This window comes from Toxotes jaculatrix, chromosome 13 (assembly GCF_017976425.1).
Source record: "Toxotes jaculatrix isolate fToxJac2 chromosome 13, fToxJac2.pri, whole genome shotgun sequence".
NCBI classification, from domain to species: domain Eukaryota; kingdom Metazoa; phylum Chordata; class Actinopteri; family Toxotidae; genus Toxotes; species Toxotes jaculatrix.
Genome location: NC_054406.1, coordinates 10,784,710 through 10,808,883, shown reverse-complemented (window position 1 = coordinate 10,808,883; position 24,174 = coordinate 10,784,710). Strand labels below are relative to the sequence as shown.

Here is a 24,174-nt window from a genome sequence, read left to right as displayed (position 1 = left end):
AGCAGCGCTGTCCTGCAGCCACAGCAGGAATACAGTTTGAATGGATAAAGTTTGATGTTACTTGATGATAGTATTAGCAATCAAAAGTTTAATATTTAAATAAAATTGTGTTTGATTCACAATGAATGTGATAGTTCCTGAATGTCAAAGTAAGTTCAATGTCTCAATAGTGTTTAAACAAGTTGCTGCAGAATATTCATGTATTAAAAAAAATAATAAATTAAGTTAATTTACTTGGTCATGTTTGGCATGTTAGTGGCGCGTGGACTCACAGCTTTAACAAGTCCTACATGTACAGTATACAATGCTATAGTGATCATACAGATCAGGGAAAGAAGAAACACGCTGTTCTTCCTTTTGCAGATTTTCATTGAAGGCACCGTTTGAAATTAAAGTCACGGAGCACTTACACATAGCGACACACTTTCAGTTCTTTTTATTGAGAGTAAACTTTGCACTGACACTTTCATTTACAGTTTTGGCCACACATCAAACCTCTCTTATGGACCGACCGGGAATGTATCAAGTATAATCTATGAGAGTGCAATTTCATTTTTTTTTAAAATGTGAAGTTGCTTGGCTGAGGGGTCGTTGAAATATAAACATTATATATGGATTACAAAGTGGCACAGGACCATTCCTTTGATGCCATAAATCCAATTCTTAAATTAACAAAAAAAAAAAAAAAAAAGGAATATTAATAATAAAAGCGGCACTCCACATCTTGCCTGACAGCACTGGATTAGTGCAACGCATTAACAGCATGCTTGTGCAAATTAAAAGATCTCAGACTCGGTGCTTTCACTGCTGCACTATGCGGCCCAAAAGAAGTGTGTGCAGTCCTGCTGATCAAGCCATTCCTCAGTGAACAAAGTCTGAAACATTACGGGCGACACCGGCCGCCCTTACGTCTCAGTAGGCTTTATGAAATGTCTTCGTCCGCACCTACGACCTGTCCAGCACCTTCACAATTTAATGTTTGATACGGAGAGGAACAGGTGATATTTTAGGGTTTTTGTCACTTCCTCTAAAGTCAAGTTTATTTCCTTGGAGTACTTCACCACTTCACTTTAAACAAGCTTCAATCTCACACCATCAGTGATAAGTGATGTAATTTTTTTTTTTTTTTTTTGATTGCATGTCACATTCTCTGCAACCGCCTGCTTTCATAAAAAGTAAAGGGAGGAATTTTTTTGACAGAATCAGAATTTGCTCTTGGACAAGATTTCTTTACACTGGTTTGCCATCAAAGTAGGATGAAAACACTCCATAATTACCCTTCCAGTTCCCCAAAGCACCAAATCATATCTCAGCACAAAAGGCAGTGTTTAATTCTCTTGTAAACATTAAAGTTGGGCAATAGAGTTTTAAGATAAAGGCTGAATGACAACCCAGGAGTAAGAGTGCTACATCACATTTGAAAACAAAAGCAAAGGCTGACTAGACTTGAGCAACATCCAGATAAAGTGGTTGTTAATTATAGTGGAAACTATAAATTGTGAATAATTGAAAAATGACTTCCTTTGGAAAGCCTCAGAGCAGTTTCTGATTAAGTAAAGTGGCCAAAACATGGAGCATGTATTCTCTGGGGACAAAGGTCAAGTGAAATAGACCAGAGCTGAAAGGACAAACAATACTAATGTGCATCAAGAACCTCAGTGTATGATGGCAACAGCCAGAGTGGTGTGTTCTCCCTTAACTAGATTCCTTAGCAACTTGTTTAGCATGTTTAAAAAGTAATGACACTAATAAATACCGACAAATAAACAAATACAAAATCGAAAAACAAAAGGCACACAGACCCAGCAACTCTGGTCTCAACTGGAAGAGATTTCATCTCTATAATAAATGAATAAAGAAATTTAAAAAGGATAAATTACAGTAAAAACCCAACCCATTTATCAACAGCACACTGTACTAGCCATCAGTAGTGGAATAGATATGATAAAAACAGCAAAGTCTGCAGTTATTAAAAAAAAAAAAAAAGTTTCAGAAATGCTTTCATTTACAGTATTTTTATTTTCACCTGCTTTGGCTCAGATTCCATGTGGAAAAACCCTTAATGAAGAGAGACAAATGGGCTTAATACATTCTTCCCTTGAAAACACTGTGGGTTGATGTTCTGGTTTCCAGGATTACAGAACCTCACTGGATTTTAGATGACTGAACTTACAAGTGAAATGTTGAAATACATACATTTTGGTGAAAAAGTAAACTAATGCAGTACAGTCATAAATCAGCATTGTGATTTGTATTAATAAAGAATTTACTAGTGTCTATAAAGTTTATAGACTTCTTTAACTATATTAAAAGTAAGACAGATGTTTAATTAATAAAATGAAAGTTTTTAAAAATCATTCTTACTCTGTCACTTCAAATACTGAGTTCCACATAAATGACACATTTGCCATATATGTCAGAATTCATATATTGTTGAGGAAATGAACATAGCCCAGAAGTAGTCACTGTTTGACAACATTATTTGATAATGTCAATTTTATTTTATAATGCAACACTTATTAAAATTCAGTGATGAACATATATAAAACTGTGATGTGCTGAAATACTCAATTAGCTCATTTAATAGAGATGTTTTCATTGCATATGTTCTACAAGTGTTTTGAGTCAAGTGCTTTGCACATTGAAAACTGAGCCAAAGCAACTGTAAAATACTGCAATGTTCATAAAACTTGCGGTCGGAAGCTCACCTCCGATAACGACAGAGAAGTACATGGAATGAGTAGCGGGATGGTGCCGTGAGCAGGAAAAATAAAGGGCTCAATCACCCCTGAAAACAAAGCACCCATGATGCTGAAGTGCCCTTGAGCAAGACACTGAATTCCTACCGCTGTTCTGTAGCTGAGACTGACCTCTGACCTCTCCGTGCAGGAGGGACAAGACAATTTATCTTGTGTGATCATCTGAGTATTAAAAAAAAAGAATCGTTACCGTCACTAGATCCAGATAGGAACATCGTACTAATAACGTTCACTTAGCAGACGGGTCTATCGTGGTTCTTTCCAGCCGACTGAAAGGAAAGATCAGTAGTGTGTTGGCTCTCTTAACAAAGCAGGCACAGTGTGCATGAAGGTCCAAAAATCTGAATCAGGCCCTCTGATTGTACAGTACGCTAACAAGCTCCGAGGTTACAGTTATCGTCGTATATTTGGCTCTCGGAGCTTTGAACAGGCTCGTGGTTGGGTCAGAGCGTTAATAAAGTGTGGGTGTATGAGGCAAGTTTGGTTTTCAGGAGCACCAAAACTTCACCCTGAACAAACTGAGAAGACAAATACGGGAGGCAGGGAATAAATAAAATAAGAAAACAAAAACGTGCAGGATTTTATGCGTTACGATGATATCAGTAGCTTTCCATTGATGAACTCGGTTTTAAACACTCATTTGTTTTCAAAGAATAGTTTGTCTGTTTTTTTTACAGCAGACAAAAGCACTTAAAAAAAAAAAAAAAAATCAAACTGAGTATGACATCATCTTTACTGGACAAAGTCTGCAGGGCTTTATGTCCTCTCTAGATACAGTATAATACATTACAGTAAACACTCAACCCCCAAAGACCTACATCTTTATATCTTAGATTTTTCCATTAGTGCGTCACTCTAGTTTTCCTGCCTTTGATTTTCTTTCCTCTTTCACTTTCATCACTCTTTCTCTGCTCCGTCACACCAGGTGTACTTGCTCCACCCACTCCTCTGGTGATTGGTCCACCTCTAGCTGAAGAACGAGGTCTAAGTCTCTCTCTGTGGCCGGGGCAGTGTGTGCTGGACTGTTTCCACGTTGGGTGTGTGAGCACGGGTGTGTGTGCGCTTCGTCCAGCGACAGGTCTGCCACACACCCGGCCTCCACACCCACCTCGCCAGCCTCTCTGTTTTCCAGCTCCAGAGTACTGGGCCTCGACGTCTTCGGGCCCTCCACGACGGCAGCACCTAAACGGGGGCTTGCCGACCCTTCTGGCTCGCCCTCCAGGGGCTGCCAGAGCGGGGCGGGGGTCACGCCCCTGGAGGTCTGGCTCTCTGACTCAGTCTCAGTGTGTGTGTCCGGGGAGGAGTCGGTTTCTGTGGTGGGCGGGGAGGGGATGAGGGCCAGGCTCTGGGGGTTGTTCTGCGGGTTGATGTTGTTGTTAAACCAGGCCATGATGTTGTCCAGCAGCTGGGCACTGGCTGTGGGATCCAGGGCCTCGAGACTCTGAGGGTCGCTAGGGGTGAAAGGGCCCCCTGGTGGGATCACTGGTGAAAGCAGCAGCTCCGGCTCGAGTTCTGGAGACGGGAGGCACAACTGGGCGGGGGGCTGGGGGTCTGTTTTGGGTGGGCGTTCGAGAGCGTAGGTGGCAGGACGCTCCTGAGTGTAAGAGCTACTGTGTTCTGGACAGGGGTTGTAAGAGCTGTCTGGTTTTGGGGTGCCGTCATACGTGGCTGCGTGTTCTCGGTTATATGTACTAGCAGGGCCGGGGTTTTGGGAGGGGTTCGGGGTGCGTTCTAGTGCGCAGGAGGCAGTGTGTTCTGCCTCAGCCAAATAAGCACTGGAGTGGCAGTAACTCTGCTCTTTGCAGTCATAGCGTGGATCTGTGATGGTGATATGGTCGAGCACATACGGCGGAGCTGTCAGTGCATTCTGGTCTTGTCTATGGCTGCAGTTGCTGTAAGCAGGTTCAGTGGTGTAGGGAGCAGGGAGAGCACTGGGGTTGTACGTGTGGTGTGAGCAGAGCTGCTCCTGGGTGTGTGCATCCAGGTCGTAAGGAGTGGTTATGTTCCCCAGTTTCATAAGGCTGTCTCCCAGCTCTAGCAGCTCGGCACTGAGAGAGGGAGGTGGGGGAGGGAGGGGGAGGGGGTTTGTCATGGGAGGCTGGGAGGTGGAGTCTGTCCTGTTTGGGGGGCGAGGAGGATCCAGCAGAGAAGCTGGGAAGGAGGAACCTCTGGCTCCCGGAGGACCGTCTGTGTTGAGGGAGTGCAAAGCAACATCACCCAGGTCTACCGCAGGACCTGGCCTCCTCTCCTGTCCTCGGTCTAGTGCACGTTCAAGCTCCGCTCTACCCTCCATCCCTCCCTCCAGGCCTCTCTCTCTGCGGGAATCCTGGAGAGACAACTGGATGGCCAGGAGGATGTTGGGGTCATCTTCATCCAGCGAGCCCAGCACTCTCCTGCGGCCCTCGCTCCTCTCTGGACCCTCTGGAACAGAGAATGTCACGTTAAAACGAGGACTGCTTTGTGTGGCCTGACTGCCAATTGATCCCAGTGATCAATGCCTCTGTGTGCTTCGACAGACCTGATTCATGGAGCAATAAAGTATAATCCCATTTGCTGGTTGTCTGGTGCAATGACAAGTCAAAATTTATAACTGGGGGCAGGGAATAGACTTGGCCTGAGATGTAAATAAACATTTCTAAAGAAAATCTGTTGTTCATGGTACCATACATATAGTGCAAAATGCCTCCCCCCCCCCGCCCCACACACCCTTTTGTAATAAAAGTCTATATAAACTATATATTATATATATTAAACAATCTGTTTTGTAGACCTGTGTTGTCACTCCTCCTGCTGGTCTCTGGTGTGTTGCTGCTGCTTCGAAGGTTGTGCAGACTCAGCATGTCTCCTCTGCGCCGTGGCCTGTGTCTTCGTCGGTACTGGATGTCAGCATAATCCTGCAAAGAGCGATTCAAGCTGGTTTATTACGAAACCAACTCTGAGCAGCTGTGTCCTCAGTCTACTGTGTTGTAGGCAAACAGAACACAGCCCATGCATATGCACAAAATGCCAAGAAACTATGGAGCATTACCTGTGACTGTCTCTCTCTCTGATCTCCTGCTCCCAGTACAGAGTGACGACTCCCCATCTTAACACATAAGCAAACTAAGTCAGCTGCAGCCGTAGTCATGCACTACTATGGCCTCCTACAAGAGTAGGTCACCAATAGCACCAATGCCTTTTTTTTTTTTTTTTAGAAAGTAGCATTAGCTTGGCATGAACAAAAAGGGTTAGCAGAACAAAAAAGTTAATGTCTTGGTGTATGGTGTGACGAGAGGAGAATCTCTGTTTACCTCTGGAGAGGCAAAGCCAAGGTACTCCCAGTCCCATGATCCTCCAGGGTAGCTGAAACAAATGCAAACATAAGGATGTTTTATCAACAGTGTTTGTACCTGTACTTTGTCTCCTGATTACAAGCCAGTGTTTCTTCTTTGCAGTGAATTTTTTAACCTGAGCAAAGCACGACCATATTTTGTTCCTGTGTGAGTGTGTTTGTCCTTACTTCCTGCGGGGAAGCTCAGGAGAGTCGTTGGGAGCCACACCACGGGCCACTGATGCCAAGAACTCCTGCCTCTTCTGTTGGACCAGCCGGGCTGCACTGATTATCTTGTGGCACGGCGTCCTCAGGTACGGCCGGTTCACCTTCTGTGCCAGATCCTCCACTACCATCTCCAGGTCGGTCTGGGAAGATACAAAGAAAAAAATTTCATCTACTCACTGACTGGAAATTCAAATTTATAAAGGGATTAGCAACTTCCATTTAACTCGTACTGAAGATAAGACATGAGCTGAGTATATTTTGAGCATCCTTTATTGTGAGAAGAAGAATCCAAACTTAATCCTGTTTAAGTGTCTGAAAAGTAGACGAAATGGACCTCTGGTCCTTCAGATATTTTTGCAAGGATCTTCTTTGCTTAACACTGCATAAATTCAGTCACTACAATCTCAACACTAAGTATGACCAAGAAACATTATCACAGCAATACTACAAACACGTTAGAATTCAGGCTAAATCTTAACTTAGTATTTTAAGATATGTGGCTAAACAGAAAAGTTCTCTGTCTTATGCCTGATTTCATAATTTTTTATGTACAGTACATGCATTAAACAGGTCATGTTGTGCACGTCACTTGTCCAAGGATGTCAGCACAGGATCTCAACAGGTCAAAATATCCATTTGTACAAAAAAATACCAAAACTAAAGGTCAAACTGCAACAGAATCTAAGAGTACTTTGTTCCAACCGTTTTAACCCTGCAGGGTCTAATTAACACCAGTCTTTAGGGCTCATCACAGGAGATTTAAAGTTGTTAGTCCTGTTCTTGCTGAGGACGCGTGCATGACAAATATGTATCAGATTACCTGCATGAGCTCAAATATTTCTTTCTGGGTGCTGCCTTGCTGCAGGAAGAAGCCGTATGGGTAAGAGCACTTCAGCACGCGCCGCGTCTTCAACAGCTCACACACGCCATCCTCAATGAACCGTGTGTCTGGAGGAGTGCCTTCACCTGCATCAGATAAGATACACACACACACAGACACACTTTTAGCATGATGATTGTGTGTATTTCAAAGGATGAGAGGAATGTAATAATGACAGAATTTTAAAAAATGCAATTGCGGTCTCTGATTTCCTTGTAGCAATTAACTTATCCAGTATTTTTATGTTATGTATTATGATAAAAACAAACCAAAGCTTTTGACAAAACATCTTGACATTTAAATTTATTCTGATACAGCTCTCTCCCAACAACAGGCTGAGATCAGAATAAGGGAGACTTACGGCTAATAAAGGCTCTGCTCAGCTGCTCCATTTTCTCTTTAGCTGTTTTCAGCAGCTTCTGCTCCAACTAATGGACAGAGAGGAGAGATTGCACATCTGATATGTAATTAAGCTGCATGCATTCACAAGTATTTCATAAATTCAAGCCAGCTCTGAACTTCCATAAGTGTGTGTGTGTTGAGAGAGAATTACCTTATAACTGTGTTCATGGTTCTTGAAACGAGTGTAATAGTGCATGAAACGGTCCAGCTCCTGAAAACTTTTGTGCTTCTTTTCTGCCTGTAACAAAATCAACATTTTGACATGGAGTGTGCGTCAGTGTGAAGCATATGAAACATGTATTATGTGACACGTGATGGAGTAGTTCTAGGTGGAAAAGAGATGAGTAGGTAAATGTACGTTTGTGTGATTATATTTTGTGTGCATGTTTATGTTAGGGAGAGCTTGTGTGTGATCAACCGTGCCTCTATTTTATTAGTGTGTGTGTGTGTGTGTGTGTGTGTGTGTGTGTACCTCTACAGTCATCTCCTTGGACTGCTCCTCTAGCTGTTGGATGACCTCATAGCGAGTACAGCGATAGTAGCCTCCTGTTGATGAGCTGTGCTTCTTCCACTCCTCCAGACAGATCCAACAGAAATCATACTTACACTACAGAGTGAGAAAGAAGACATTTTTAATCATTTTAAAGCAAAACACAGTAAGTAATGGGATAAAAATAATGGAAATAGTCGATGACCAGGAGACATTAACAATACAAATGATGGCACACTGCTGACAAAGAGATTAGTGTATGCACCTTGGCACACTGCATATGGTTGCAGCCCTCATTCTTCTGAATGGGTGACTTGCAGTTGGCACACGGTTTGGAGTTGGTCAACAGCCACAGGCAGTTAGCAGCATCCTCATAGGCCTCACTCACACCTGCCACTGTGGAAAGTACAAACAAACACATAGGCCCACGCACACACAGTTCAGCTACATCCCAATTGTCCAACACCTGCCTTGCAGATGCACTTTTCTAGCACACACATACACACATTTGGCAAATATCTATGACCTTAACACCTGCCACTATGTTATAAAAATAAATTAGACACATCCTGGTAGGCTGTTCTGACAGCTGCTGTTAACTGCCTTACTGTGGTGCCAGCTTACTGAGGTGTAGCTAAAATGATCCCTAGTAACACAGAAATTTCCTGGAAACACAAACAATAAAGGACAGACTTACATTCCTCAGGTTTCATTTCAGTGACTTTCTGGAGCCAGTTCCTCCACATCTGACAGTCACAAGGCTCGTGGGCCTCGCCAAGGCACTCCCTGCAGACAGGGAGGGTGATAAACAGAGAATTGAGTATAGTAAAATACAAGGCTCAAAGACTTTGAGGAGTGTGATAACTCATCACTCTTTCCTAGAAGGATAAGGGGCGGGAAAATTCACAGAAGAGTGAAGTCAAAGTTTCTGATAACATTTATTATGCTGGACAGACAAAAAAAACAAACAAAAAAAACCCACAAAAACACATTTTTAGGTCAATTTTGAGGGCTGCGAGAAAGAAATCTGGCAAGACTGGTTAATACTGTCAAGCCCTGAGTGAACAGTAATGATCATGTTGTTCAACCCAGTGAGCTCTTCTTCTAGCTGTGCTGAGTCAACGTGAGTGGCTTAAAGATTGTGTTGGCTTATACTTGAACAGGGGTGACTTGTGTCTGGCTTTTAAAATATATGTTAAATGTTCTTATATATATGTAGAGAAGACTATGCGTGTAGCAATATACTATGAAGTGTACCAGCAGAAAAGGTGACCCTTGCCACAATCGACCGCTGGTGAGGGCAGCAGGGGGAAGCTGTGGGGGTCACTGTCCCCGGGCCCTGGTCGGGTGAGCCTCACCGCCCGCTCACAACGCGCAGCAGGACACCAGCGGATGGCAGGATTGTTCTCCACAAATGCCTGGAAGAGAAGAGACACAGATAAATGACACAGGAGAAAGAAGAGAAGCACAGCAGGGAATGTAAAGAGCAGAAGTGTTTGCGCAATGAGAAAAAAAAAACAGGAAGAAAGAAACACAATTTCATACAAATATGTGTTAAGAAGTTAGGAAAGGAGCAAAGACGCACAAAAAGTGAACTCAGTTGGAAGAAAAGGAAGTGCCTAACGTTTGTATGAGTGCATGTTGTGTTTCTACCTTGATGTCAAACTGCAGATATCGTTGGTCCATCTCTCTGGAAACCACACTCTCTATTACATGCACTGGCACCAACTGATAACACTCATACGCCGGGCAGAAGATATTATGTGCATCACCCTCCTGAATCTTCACATTGAGGAACCTGAGAAAAGCACATGTGTGTAAGAAAAATGCACACAAGAAAAATGTAGCAGACACACTGTAACACACTGAAGTACACTGGGACATTTACACACACACAAACACAGGCACCTACCCCTCCCAGCAGGCTCTGCAGAACTCATGGCCACAGGACATGTCCACTGGGTCCTCAAAGACTGAGATAGAGCACAGACAGATTCCACACTGTGGGGAGACAAGGGAGAGAAATCACATGATTTATACTGTATGACAGCATAATAACGCCTATAAAATTGTTATATATTACATTTTATAGAGATTCAGTACATCTTGCTGTGTCATTATACACGGGGGGAGGACATTATAACACAGACTGTAACTGTGCTGAAGAGGATTATGTCAATTTCATTGTACTTTTTCAGAGAATATGCTGTGGCATATTTTTCCAAAGTCCATAGTGTTTCATCACACCTTTAAATTAATATTAAATCCCATCCATAGCCTCACATACATCCAAATGTCCCTTATCTTGTCCATGCAGGTAGGAGCAGTCTAACAACTTGTGGTCTGAACATTTTAAAAGCCCGACAGTTAAACCACAGCCAGGATTAGCAGGCAGACAAATGATAACTACCGGATGTGTAATTACACCTGCCTCAGCAGCAAAAATGGACAACGGGCAGATGCTGATGTATAACTACAAAGAGCAATAAGAAGAAGTGCTAGAAAGATGGCCTATGCTCAGCTGTGCTCTAGTGGGATTAGATATTAACCTACTGTAATCAGACCAGTGGCATTCTGGCAACACTTGGCATTCTGTCAAAAGCTCAACTAGAATCAAAGGGGTTTTTTTTTTTTTTTTTTGCTAAGACAATTTTGCAATGTATTTACACACTTCAGTCCTTTCATTCAAGTTATCTGTCAACACATGGCTCCCATTTAAAAACAAGGGACACTGTGTTCTAAGACAGGACCTCAAAGGTTTTACAGTTAGGTAGACTGAGATCCAACAAGCCTTTGAAAACTATGGTGTTTATGACATATGGATAACAAGTCAAATATCTATGATTTTCAGAAATCCTACCCCACAATCCCTAATTAATCAAAGCATCTTCAAGAGGTCATTTAAACATAGATGCCAGTTACAAACTTGCCCTATTTAAGTCAATACTCTGTGTCTCACCGTAGCCAGGCTCTCCTCTCCAGGTGTGAGGCAGCTGTCAGTGGGAGAGGTAAGGGTGAGTGTGAGGGGTGAGCGTGGGGTCCTAGGGGTGCGGGGTGAGGGTAGGGTGTCCCAGGCATTGTAGCCGCTGGGCGGTGGGGTGGGCATGGACACGCCTGAGCGCTGACAGCAGCCCTCAGCGTCAGACATCCAGGCCTCCAGAAGCTTCTCTCTGTCCCAGTCTGAGAAAGGGAGGAGGGTACTCCCAAGTTTAGAGCCAGGGAACAAAGTCTATACATATGCATTTTTTCATAAATATTTCAAAAACACTGCGGTGCGGTGAGGTTTAGTGAAAGTGATGGATGAATGTCACGTTTCTCTATAAGACACACACTCACCATGTGCTCGGAGCAGGGCCTCAGCAGTGAAAAGGGGGGCTTGCAGCATGTCTGCCGTCTCCACAATCAGCATGTCCTTCAGCCTGCGCAGGTCCTGAAGCTTCAGTCCCTCGTAAGGCTGAAAAGACAGAGTGGGTAAACATGTTAGGAAAATACACACAGAAACAAAGGAAGAGGAGGGAGAGAGATGGAGAACAGAGAGATGTGAAGCAGAGGGGAGAAAAACAATGTCATGGGGAAGGTGAGGGAAAGAAATGATAAGAAAAAGAAATGAAAAAGTATGAGATTGAGATGTGTTTAAGGGAGTGAAAAAGATAATGTGAGAAAAATGGAGAGGACTGGGATGTAAGGCGGTGAGCATGGGTGGTTGTGGTGGGAAGGAGAGATTAAATATTAGCATGGATTTGGCTGCAGGACAGAAGATCAAACCCCTATCAGCTGGCAGCAGCCACTGCTACACGACTGTGCTGGTGCCCTCTGCTTCACCACAACCCTGACAAGCACGACGCAAGATGTGTGCATTCTCGTGTTACTACACTTGTAAGAGCCAGTGTAAATTTTGACCTATGAGGAAAGGACTTTGTGACAACAAGACAACATTTTGTTGACAAATTGGTGACATTTGAAGGTGAGTGGTAAGAATTCTGCCATAAGCACTTTGAGTTTCAGTGGTTACACAGAAAAACAAGGGGAGTCCTTCGATGCAGATAAGTGAGATATTTAATCTGCTTAGTTTGTCCACAAATGCAAGCACCAAGAAACATTTATCTTCTATCTATCTATTCTATCTATCACTTGGTTGAACTCTAAAGTTGAGTGAATGAGTAATGAGATAATATGAAACGTCGGTGAAACAGCACAACTGGTCTCCAATTTGCTTTAATGAAGATTTCCATATATTATGTATATTATGATCTTGCACCCTTGCAGGAAATTATATTATTATACCAGTGTAAAAACAACGTAAGAAGCGAATGCTGACTTACTAAGATCTGTGACTTTTAAAAGCATAAAAATAACACATCAATTATAAAAGGCCAGCAGGAAACCCCCAGATCTCGTGACTGTGGTCTCACCTCCTTGTACTGCAGCAGGTTGGTTTCACCATGTGCGTCTGTGTTTGACTGCTGAGCTGAAGAGGAGGAAAAAACCATCTGTGACTCCAGGCTGAGGGCCAGCTCGGTGTGGTGATGCCGCTCGGCATGGTCACATGGCGTCAGCTTGTCCTCATCCTCCACAAAAAGGTCCGCCTCGCTCTGGATTAGCAGCTAGAGGGAGAGACGAGGAGGGAGACATGAGAGAACAAAAGAATAAAGGAGAGAAATAGATAATGGAGAGGAAAAAGAAATTGAAGGAACTTGCAACCAACAAAGGAAGCGACAGGCGAGAGCAGGTGGAGCAGACAAAGAGAAAAACAGCAGGAAGGGGGAAGACAGAAAGAGTAAACAGATGCGATGGTAGAAAACAGAAAAGAAATATGAGAAGGGGAAATAGGCAGTGACATGTAAAGAAAGAGGGAGAAAAAACAACAAGAAGAAAGGCAGAAAGTAAAAAGGAGCAAATACAACAGGAGTCAAAGGGAAGTTTAGTAAAATGGAGAAAGGTTAAAAGGTGTACATCAAGGAAGAGAAGTAAACACACAGTTAATCAAAGAGTGAATTAAAGATGAAAGAAGACAATGAGGAGGTGACAAGAAATGTTTTTAAAACTTTTTATCTTAAAGAATATGTGTTATTTTCTCCCCAGGCTGCCCATATCAGAGCTGAGCTCAATTTTCTTTTTTTTCTTTTAATTCAAAAAGTGGAATTTTCTTCCGAGCGGCAAAATCTTGACAAACAAAGGAGGAGGCACTATTTGGATTTGAAAGTAAGGAAATACAAAAGCAGATGCTCCTGATGCAAGGATAGGCATAATATACATTCTACAGAGTTGACTGGCTGTAAAACTTTTGCCAAATCCAATCTTAAAGAACACAGACAAATCTGCCAATAGCTCATTCTAATGTGAGTTTGAATTTCAGGGCACTTTCTCTCACCTCCACACAGCTCTTCATCCCTGCCGCAGCAGCGTAGTGCAGACAGGTGCTGTGGTGGTTGTCTGTGGCGTTGACATTGGCCTTCTCGTACTGGCCTCCCTCCAGCCTGGCCCCAGTCCAGCTCAGGATCATCTGGCAGCAGGGGGAACCCACATATACACACACAACATTATTTCTATGTCAACTTTAATGAAAGCAACGACTTTATACAATACACTTTTTTTTTCCCCACACCAACATGCAAATGAGAACAAACAACTATGTCTGTCCCTGCTTGTGTGTTTGCACCTGCAGGCAGTCAGCACGGCGCTGCTCGTCCCTCTGTGGACGGGCAAGTCGTGGTGACAGCGCTCCTTCTGGCAGCAGCAGGATCTGTGGGCCTTGGCACAGCACATGGAGGCACGTCTCATTGTGCACATTACGCTTGTTGGGGTTCCCCTCTTTGCTGAACAGGAAAGACCTACACAATGCAGGCAAGAAAGAGGGGATTAAATAAAGCAGGAGAAGGACAGAGCGACAAAAATAAGCACAGAAGTTCAGAAGTGAGGTGGAAAGAAGGCTTAAATGACAGAGAGTGAAAGGGAAGGTGAAGGAGAAAAGTAAAGCGCACTTAAGAGAGATGCGGAGATGTGGAGGAAAGGGTAGATGGAGGGATGAGTGGAGGTGAGCGGAGAGTAAAGTATGGTAATGAGATGGACTGTGAGATGAGTGTTGTTGGGTAAGAAAAAAGGGTACAGAGAAGGAAGAGAAGAAAGATGGCAGAATATTGACTATTTCTGTTTAACATCTCTGAGATAATGGACATGCTGGCTGGCGGGTGCATGCGCACACACACACACACACACTCTCTCTCTCTCTCTCTCTCTCTCTCTCTCTCTCTCTCTCTCTCTCTCTCTCTCTCTCTCTCTCTCTCTCTCTCTCTCTCTCTCTCTCTCTCTCTCTCTCTCTCTCTCTCAGATGGTGATGGATGTGCCAGTTGCACTGGGAACTCGGCTGTGGCTGCAGTTCTGTTTAGTAAATTGTTTTTCTCTGTTCTCTGTCTGTCAAAACCTCCATTTACTGATTAGATTTCCACTCTTATATTTGGCTCCACCTATTCTGTTTCCTCCTCTTCAAGTTTCTTTCTGCATTACCGACACTTTCAAAACTTCCATTTCTCCTTTTCTATCCTATACTTAGTTTTTCCTCCTCCTCTATTCTCTTTCTTCCATTTGACATCCCTCATTATATCATTCTACAGCAGCTGCATGTTAAACTATAGAGAAAACCCTGTTTCTTTTTGATCAGTGGTATAACATGAACAAAGGGGGGGATGTGAGGAATTTGAAAAGACCTTCTCCTTAATGCAAATTCCACAAAAAAAGGAAGAAAATTATAGGATTTCCACTGGTATACATAAAAAAAATGTGTTTGTGAAACATTTCCGTCTTGGCCCTCTCTGCATTTTGGACATGGCAGTGGCCACAACTGAATTAGCATTTGAATGTGTCCCTTCAATCTATTCCTCCACTGCTGTTCTCTTTTTCCACTTTTGACCTTCTTATCCTGTCACCCACAAGCCCCTACAGCCTCCCCCCTAATGCCAGTGCACTGCCAATTCACCCACACAGCAATAATCACTAATTACTCCCCTCTCAACTACAACCCAACCCCCACCCCCCCCCCCCACCTCCCCCACCTCCATGCCGAATGTTCAGGACGGATGGCCCCAATATCAGTCTACTAGAAACAACAGGCTGGGGGACGTCACATGTTATAGCTGCAATTGTTGAGCACCAAAGCTGCTCAGACAGTACAATGATCTGACGAGGGCAGGAAACCTCAGAGATGACACACAGAATATTTGAGAGAAAAATAAAAAGGGAAGTTGCTGTACATTGACAAATAATTTTGCTTCATATCACTGCTTCTTCAAACAGCAGAAAATCAATGGCTCATACATGAGTAACCAAGTCAGAGGTGTTATTTACATGTTTCTAAAACTGTGTACTCGGTTGTTGTGGAGGAAGGGTTACACATCCTGAACTACGCCCATTTTTCCAGTAATAGGTCTACTTGTGATTTCCCAATTTGCACATCTCATGGCCAATCCAACCCACAGAGAGCGCGAGGAGAGAGCAAATAAACCTGAAGCAGATATATGTTAAAAATAATCTGAAAAACAGACTCTGCATCTACCAGCCCACGCTCGTCCTCCATGAGTCTTTATTTTGTCTGAGATTTCTCGGTCGTCTATCTGGTTGCCTCTGTCCAATCGAGCTGCTGGAACAAAGAAGCATTTCCTCTGATACTTATCGGGAGCCAAGAGCTGCGTTCAGCACGCCTCTCTGGCCCATTATAGGTTAGTGGGAAGGGACACAAATAGCACACCAATTGATTCACTGTGTTATATTCACAGACTTGGACACATTAAGCAGTTGTGGAGTCACAGACCCCCCCCCCCCCCCCAACCCAAAAAAAACCACACACGCACGTGTGCACACATGCAGATGCACAGATAATTGACTGGCCTTTTCAAACAGCTTCCTCTGACCCCCCCTGTAATCATGGAAAGAAAGGGCAAGAGAGAGGAAGAGTGCAAGAAGGAGGAGGTGGTGAGGACGGCTATTGAGTCACTGAATCAGCTGTCTCGGTCATGGCCAGCAGCCTGATTATCCCTGCAGGGGGTGAAAAGACACACTGGTGTCTTGCTCTCCATGTGTTTTTTAGTTTGACCCCTTTCTTTTAGGTTGTGTTAGAGTCAGTGGCTCACCTTCATGGTTTCTCTTACAACATTGTCCAAGGGAGAGTGGGCTGGTGTGTGATTCCCAGAATGCAACTCACTAGTCTTTCGTTGGACCCCCTCTGTCTACTAGGTGCTCAGATCTCTCCCCACATCCCAAGTTAGTGACACAGGCTTTCTGTTAAAATTCTGGAAGTCTCAACCCAGTTCAAGGAAACCCTGATTCACTGGTTATTTTTTTCAGACTTGGAAAGCTCCCTCCAGCGCCACAGAAGACCATTACACAACTGTTTTCACAGGCTGACTACTACTAGCACCGTGATGAACATCATGTGTGAAAACAGGATCCTTTCACTTTTTTTTTTTTTTTTTGTTGTTGTTGAGACACTAACAGGTTCTTGCTGACGTTATTTTTGAGGCTGTAATTTCTGTCTTTTATAACAAATACTATAATAATTGTTGGTGGTGGTGTAATTGCCACTGGTCTTCATGGCTAATGCACTTTTTCTGTGCCTTCTAACATTATTTATGAAATCTCTTTGGACCTCTGTATTGTAAGTTGCTTTATTTGCCTTAAAAACGCAATTATGAAAATGGTGACTCTCAGAAATCTACTAAAGCTGACGTACTGCTAATTGTTATTCAATTTAATGACTCACTCCCTTTGTAACTGTATTAGGTAACTGCTTAACTACATCATAAACCCCAGCCTCAAAAATGACTGTTAAATTCAACTGAACTCTCAAACAAATCCATACCAAAAAAAAAAAACAAAAAACACAAAACATGAGTTTACCTGAGCAGACGTGTCATGGCATGGCGGCAGACGTAGTGCAGTGCCGTGTTGTGCTGGTACTGCTCTCCGTATGATGCATTCGGGTCCAGGCTGTCCCTGAACTGAGGGTTGCCCTCATACAGCTGCCAGGCCAGGGCCTCGTCGCCACTCACCAGGGCCTTTCGGAACTTGGTGGCTGTATTGCCCATGGCTTCAACTTGCAAAAGGCCACCTAAAGGGAGCTGTGGCAGATGCCCGTCTGCCTGCCTGCCTTCGCCTCCCTCCTCCTCTTCCTCCTCCCCCGTTCACCACAGGTCACAACTTAGAGCAACATGGTTCAGTGTTTTCCTGCCCTGTAAGTAGGAGAGAGACAGGGGAAGACTGATTAGAGGAAAAGGATGGCAGAAACAGGGACATGAGAAGAGGAAAGAATTAAAATGGATGGGAAAAAAAGCCGGTCAAGGTAGGAAAAAGGAGAGAAAAATCACAAGACAGAAGACGGGAGCTGAAGACGTAGGGAGAGAGATAGAAGTAGAGAGACGGGGAGAGAGAGGCTCAATCAATCAGTCCATCCATCGATCAGTTGATGTGCTGCAGCGAGGATGTTATCTTACCGGAAATAGAGGAGAAAACAGAGGGACAGAAGAAAGAAGCTAGAAAGGCAGAGAGATAATTATAAAGAGGGCAGGCGAGAGAGGAAAGTTAATGATATCCAAGCCATTGATTTGTTAGTCAGTTGATGAAGGGCATGGTCAATAGTACCTCAGCTGGCCACGGCGAGGTTAGGTTGCATTTGCAAACAATATGCATATGTTAGGCTGTTTACATACTTGTCTGCTACTGGAGATATGAGAGTCTAGATGTGTGTAAACCATGCAGCACGAATACACTGGTCCAAAATCTACTTTGGCTCTCAGGCACTAAACCACAGAATCACAAGAATCACCGCTATGGCTGCTACAGCTTATAAACCTCCTGTAGATTCACAAGTTCTCATGATCTTTTCATTATCTTCCTCATCTTCCTATGAATGTTAAACTCACTTAACTGGTATGACACGCATTGTTTTAGCTCATATCACAAAATAATAATACGACATGCGACACAAAAGTAATAACAGTGCGGTGAAAGGGAGCAGATATGGGAAACAAACAAACACACTCTCTCTTGTCACATATTGTTCATAATCACTATCTTTATCAATGTGTTCTGCTTCATTTCCTTCAAGTCTTTCCCCACCTCTTTCTTTCTCTCTCTCTCTATCACACACATGCACACACACAAACACATACAGTTTGTCATGTCTTTGAAACACACACACACACACACCATTACATCCTGTAATGAGTGGAGTCTGTGCACGTGCTTGTGTGTGTGTACTGGGCCGTTGAGAGTATCATTACAGTCTTCATTCTATGGCCATCTGTCTGGCCCCTCACAAAGAGCCTCTTTTAGCCCGGCTACAGTTGGCCACTGGCTGGCCGGGCTCTGGAACATTTGAATAACGCGGCTGGCTGCCTCCCCTCTTCTGCCTCCCATTTCTATGGAGTGACAGACAGGGAACACACACACACAGACAGAGACATACGGGTTGCACACGGGTTGCTGCTACCACTGGCAAATAATAGCCAACATTTTGTAAGTTCTGCTCCTGTGATGCATGCAGTTGACTGGACTTTGTGTGTGTGTGTGTGTGTGTGTGTGTGTGTGTGTGTGTGTGTGTGTGTATATCTGGAGGGGTGGTGGTGATGGGGGTTTACTATGGTTAATAGGTCAGTCTGTCTGCTTGGCTCTCTGTTTTGTGCACACTGGTTTACTTCCAGTTCACTTCACTCCTCTGTGTATCTCTGCCAGTCTCTCTCTCTCTGTCTGTCATACTAAATAAGGACAGGAAGTCTGGACATGGATTCCAGGGATCGCAAGTTCTGCTGTTTGCACTTGGCCGTGACAGTGCAATTATCTACTATTACGAAAGCACTTTGAGCTTACACGTCACCCAGCGGTCAGGAGGAGTGGGGCTTAGGAAGCGTTTCCCTCCCTGCTCCTTGTCCTGTTATGATTATTAAACCACCACACCAGCAATACAGGTATGTTGTTGAAAAATGTTCACAATGTGAGGTTACACTTGTGCCCCAGATCTACACAGAAATGGCGTCTAGTACATATGGTATTCCCCATTTTAGGAAATGTGATAATCGAGACTTAATGACTCATGAGCTAAAGAATCCCAAACACATGAATCCTGCCTGGAAATCTTGTCTGACACTTCCTGCTTACAAGAACTCATGGCAACTGTGGTTTCTCAAGAACCTAGCCAGCCATACCATAAATTCATAATGTTTAACAACCAATATCACATTTATAATTTTCTTTTTTTTGGGTTGTGACTGGGATTCAAGCTAAAATTACTAATCATTTAACTGATTGTCAGGAAATTAATCTACAACTGTTAAATCATTTTTCAAGCAAAAACACCAAACAATCCGCTTTACTCTGTTTAGCACCACTGTAAATGTTGGTAAAACAAAACAAGATATTTAACATCACCAAATGACTGGGGAAATGTGTCAGGCCAACTTCACTGTTTTCTAAACAAGAAGTCAGATTGGGGCTGCAACTAATATTGATTTTCATTAGTAATACATCTAGCAATTATCTTCTCAAATAATCAATTAATTCTTTTGTCAATAAAATGGCAGAAAATTGTGGAAAAATGCCCATCACAACCTCCTGAAGCGTAAGAAAATGTCCTAAAAAAAATCTTGTTCTGCCCGATCGGGGGTCTAAAACATGCTTTGCTTTGCAAACCAGCAAAGCAACACTCTGGAGGAGATGTAACCTGAGACTGTTTGGCAGTTTTGCTTGATAAATGACTGAACTGACTGAATGATTATTTTTTTTAAAAAGTTGAAAGCAATCGTTAGTTGCTGTCCTATGACTGACACTATCTGTCATACCAAGATATTAATATCAAACTGATATATACCTCAACTCTGTGATACGTTCTCATTGTCTAGCTATATTCAGCTATCACTGATGGCACACTTTATTGAAAGAAATCCAAACAAGAACATAGCATTTCAGCCCTAGCTGCCAACACCTTAAAAGTCAAATCTACAGCTACGACTCTGCTATTATTACTAAACCATGTCAACAAAAAACACTCAGTGTAGTGCCACTACAGTTATCAAAACTTACTGTCAGCTGACACACATTAACTCAAACAGCTCAACCAAAAGTATGGGTGGATCATGCCATTGTATCAGCTGATGGAGGACAAAGTCAGGTTGTCAAAAGACACATAAAACTTATATGAGGGAGTCAAAGTCAGGCAAGAGCTGCATAGTGAAGAACAGTGCAACTTACTTCAAAATCACTCCGACATTTACCATAATTAGCTAGGTCACCGTGTATCAGCTAAATATTCAGGTCAGACCTCGTGTGGTTATCCCCGAAGAAGTGTGTCAGCATGAAATGGAGCACAAAACAAACAGCAGCCGACTTCTCTCTGCATGTTTCTGTCCATGCGGCCCCTCGGTTAAAGCTCCTTTGTTCAACACACTGACACTGTGTGTGAATTACTAACCCAACTAGAAAGCGACTGCTGGGCGTACGTTGTCCGAATTGCCGCCGATAAAACGCTTTACCTTGGGTGTTACCGTTTTCCCACGGCGCCGCCACAGCCGTGGGAAAACGGTAACACCCAAGGTAAAGCAGCCTGCCTCCCTGCCGTTACCGAAGCTAGCAAACCGCCTCTCTCTCCTCTTTCAGGTTTACGTTAGCGCGTTATGTTAGCCTCAACTACCTACCCTACAGCAGGACAACACCAAATCTCCGCCGTTTTACTTACACGGTCGTTTCACTTGGTCACTAGTCGCACATTCGGAAAGCTCCGAAAATCGAGGGCCATTCTCTTATCACTGTCATTCGCACCCTCGGCTGCTTTTCCACTGGACCATCCTCTCTACCACCGGACCCGGCGGGGACAACGATGATGCTGCTCAGAGCGGAGGGGCGAGACTGACTGGATATCTCCTCAGTATGTTGTTGTTGCTGCCAAAGAGAAAACGTCACTGCGCATGCTCGGAACCAACTGTCACACGGAAGGCTCTCACCTGATTGGTCGGTGGTCTGAATTCACTGGTTGGTTTTGGTATATGAAACCTCGAAGTGTCAATATTGAATCCATAAAAAATAATTTATGAAATCAATAATCATGCCACTGGAAAATACAAATATATTAATCACCAAGTAATATCATTTTTTGTTTTTATAATAATTTTGTCAAATATAATTTTATTTCATTTTAGATTTATGCACTCCTTAAAAACATCTTTTTAAATTTATGACATTTTTCAAAGGTCACATTTTATTTGTTATGTTATACACCTAGCTCGTTAGACAGCTATTTCAGTTTGTGTCGTTATGACAGGCGCAAGTGGCCACTGGGACAACCTGGCAGCAAAGCTGACTGACTGCACCATATCCAGCTGTTATAATACATCCATGGGTGAGACACATTTTCTTCTCACCACCATTCAAGCACATTTTGTCTGGCAGATTTTTGTGTAATGAATTATTTGCTCAATCTTGAACACTTTGGGCCTCCAAATTGGCACAATTCAACTGCTTTCTGCATTTTAGTGACAGGTGAGTTAGACAAAAAATTGTTTATGTTGGATTTAACCTCCTAACGAGGCAACTGATGATGAACATCAGAAAACCTTAAGAGTTTGCATTAACTGAAACAGGATATACGTGTGTGTGTGTGTATACTAACAGACAGCATGGAATAATGTAAATTTATTTTAAAGCTTATTCAGTTAAAATAAAAGTGGAAAACTGTATGACGTATGGTAAGGGGCTAATTTCAGTCGTTGGTTTCTTCAGTTTCAGATCCTGTAACTGGGTAAATGCAGCAATTCTACAATGTGAAAATACTCCATAGTCCTGCACTGTCTATGTTTCTACACTGATTCCCAACCTCTTTGGGTTGTGACCCTTGATCACTGTATTTTATCACTACATTGTTAACATTGATGTTTTAATTTATAACCAGCTTGTTAATATTTTATAACTGGCCAAGGTGAAGATAATCTTTATTTGGGTAGATTAATCTATAACTCCCTTATATTTACAAAGCTGATCATCTGTTTTACATATGAAATCTTAACCTGCAAAGTAAAGCTATCAAATAAATGCAGTGGAGTAAAAAGTACAATATTTGCTTCTCAACTGTTGTGGAGTATAAGTATAAAGAAATATAACAGAATTAATATTTTATAAGTACAAGAGTTCACCATACTGATATACAAATCCATAAAATAATCAGGTTTTACACTTTATTAACAACCACAAAATAAAAAAAATACAAACTGATATATTTTCTGTATAAACCCTTAATATTGGTCCGGATGGTGCATCACTGTCACAACTCACAATTAACCTATATAATTACATAACTAGACAACTTCTCAGGGAACCAGCACACAACCAGTCAGATTGTCGATCGCTGCACCTCTCACACACACTGAGCCACTCTCTCTCTCTCTCTCTCACACACACACACACACACACACACACACACAGACACACGCAGACTTCTAGTCATCATCCTGACAGCAAATGCCCATGATGCAGGCTTCACACAGGGACTTCTCATGGGGTTTGGTCCACACTTTGGTAGAGCAGGCTGATGAGCCACCATCATCGTCATCGTCCTCCTCCCCGTAGCAATTCTTCCGGATTTTGGAAAACAGCCTGAGCAAAGCCTGCTCCACCTCTTTCTTGGCAAAACCAGGGAGATCAAACTCATCGTCTTGGCAACGGCGGCAGGCCTGGCCAAAGGGCCTCATGATCACTGTCCCCCGGCCCCTCAGCAGCCGGTAACGGAACAACACCACCACCCGTGCTGAGGGCCAGGTCTTGGAGCAGGATGCGCATTGGAAGCTGGGGGGAAATGAAGAGACAATACATTGAGAGACACAGGCAGAAAGGTTTTCTGAGGTCTACAGTGATCCCTTCAGCCCATGAATGTTTCTGAAGTTACATTTCAGAATTTTTGAACTGCCATTTCATTTGAAAACAATCAACCCTCCCATAAATGTGTTGCTCAAGTCACATCCTGTGCTCTTCTGTTTGGTTGTAAGGCAGGATGACTGGTGTGGTTGCCCACTTTATCCAGGGTGCAGTTTTTCCACAGAATGACATTGTTTTATTATTGCACAAAACCTGCTCCCTATGGCACACTCATTTCATCATACAACATGGCATGAAACTGCAAAAAGATTGGGGCGGAGCCTTAGAAAGCTGTATTTAGCCACGATTGTTACTGTTGTTTGAAAAACAGAAAAGCCTGTTATTTTATCTTCTTTGACCTGAATAACTATTATTGTATATAGTTTAAAGTTATATATCTTAATATTCTGAGAATATAGATAATAAAGATGCAGATCTTATATATATATATATTAGATATAAGATACATACTTTCCATAGGCACAGTGGCTATAGATCTTCCAGCCTTTCTTCCTCTCCTCCTTGGTGACTGTGTCTGTCTGACTGTAGCTAAAGTTGAGAGACCACGGGTCTCCATAGTCCAGCTCGTTGTCATCATACAGCAACTCATCAAAGGTCTCCAGCCATAGGGAAGGAGTCCAGTCTACACAAGTGTGAAGGGAAAAAAAACACAGAAAAACATAATTAAATATGCATCTCTGTGTTACTGAACAACAAACAAAAAATAAGACACACTGCTCTCGGAGTTCAAGACCAAACAAACTCTCATAATGTAGAAGGAACTCAAAGAAAGCTTCAAAACAAATGCTTTTGATAGGTCTGCCTTTTGGAAATTAGTGCCACACCTTATTTCCATCAGTTTGATTCAAAATCTCAAAATTAATATAACATGAAAATGTAAGAGAGGCTGTAATGTAAACGTAGCCGATTATAAACGTTGCAGCAATGGCGTCAAATGTCCAAAACAACTGCTGCATCGCACCAATCTATAAAGCATGCAGTTTTAACGCACTACGAAAAACAACAACAACAACACAACAACAATATTAATGATGCATTACCCGTGGATCTGCTCATGGTGCTGGATGGTCGGGTATTTGAAGAGCTTCTGGTAGATGAGGTGAAGCGCTGAGGTGAAACGATGTTTCTGACTGTTGCTCTGCAGACAGCCTCTCTATTTATTTTCGCTCAACAGCTGATACTCTGGAAAACGAAACTT

General features: G+C 42.9%; 2 protein-coding genes across 4 annotated transcripts; both read right to left on the bottom strand.

The window, feature by feature from the left end:
* Window positions 1–496: 496 nt before the first annotated feature.
* LOC121192252 (ankyrin repeat and IBR domain-containing protein 1-like) lies at window positions 497–20,954 on the bottom strand. Its single transcript, XM_041053846.1, has 21 exons — window positions 20,788–20,954; window positions 16,959–17,290; window positions 13,729–13,900; window positions 13,441–13,572; window positions 12,482–12,673; window positions 11,406–11,523; window positions 11,029–11,249; window positions 9,982–10,070; window positions 9,723–9,867; window positions 9,327–9,487; window positions 8,767–8,855; window positions 8,335–8,465; window positions 8,052–8,186; window positions 7,731–7,817; window positions 7,539–7,605; window positions 7,118–7,263; window positions 6,259–6,437; window positions 6,050–6,101; window positions 5,788–5,844; window positions 5,530–5,653; window positions 497–5,180 (listed from the first exon to the last, which is right to left on the bottom strand). The coding sequence occupies exons 2-21, from the start codon at window positions 17,144–17,146 to the stop codon at window positions 3,676–3,678; spliced, it is 3,990 nt and encodes a 1,329-aa protein (XP_040909780.1). The 5' UTR covers window positions 17,147–17,290; window positions 20,788–20,954; the 3' UTR covers window positions 497–3,675.
* On the bottom strand, window positions 14,267–24,174 carry LOC121192255 (receptor-transporting protein 3-like). Of its 3 annotated transcripts, none has more exons than XM_041053850.1 (4): window positions 24,017–24,174; window positions 23,427–23,598; window positions 22,495–22,886; window positions 14,267–14,285 (listed from the first exon to the last, which is right to left on the bottom strand). In XM_041053850.1, exons 1-3 carry the CDS (start codon window positions 24,030–24,032, stop codon window positions 22,541–22,543), a joined length of 534 nt encoding a protein of 177 aa, XP_040909784.1. In that variant the 5' UTR covers window positions 24,033–24,174; the 3' UTR covers window positions 14,267–14,285; window positions 22,495–22,540. The 3 variants fall into 3 exon arrangements, with proteins under 3 accessions (XP_040909784.1, XP_040909783.1, XP_040909782.1); XM_041053849.1 differs by lacking the exon at window positions 14,267–14,285 and adding an exon at window positions 18,249–18,266; XM_041053848.1 differs by lacking the exon at window positions 14,267–14,285 and having other exon boundaries at window positions 22,266–22,886.

What these genes read in the sequence shown, in the direction of transcription:
- LOC121192255 (XM_041053850.1), bottom strand. An exon ending in AGCCACTGTGCCTATGGAAA is followed by an intron (nt 22,887 to 23,426) that starts GTATGTATCTTA and finishes ATTTCCCCCCAG; the next exon opens with CTTCCAATGCGCATCCTGCT.
- LOC121192252 (XM_041053846.1), bottom strand. Translation starts at nt 17,146, where the DNA reads ATGGGCAATACAGCCACCAAGTTCCGAAAGGCCCTGGTGAGTGGCGAC. An exon ending in ACCATATGCAGTGTGCCAAG is followed by an intron (nt 8,187 to 8,334) that starts GTGCATACACTA and finishes CTCACTCTGTAG; the next exon opens with TGTAAGTATGATTTCTGTTG. An exon ending in CCTGAGCTTCCCCGCAGGAA is followed by an intron (nt 6,102 to 6,258) that starts GTAAGGACAAAC and finishes CATTTGTTTCAG; the next exon opens with CTACCCTGGAGGATCATGGG.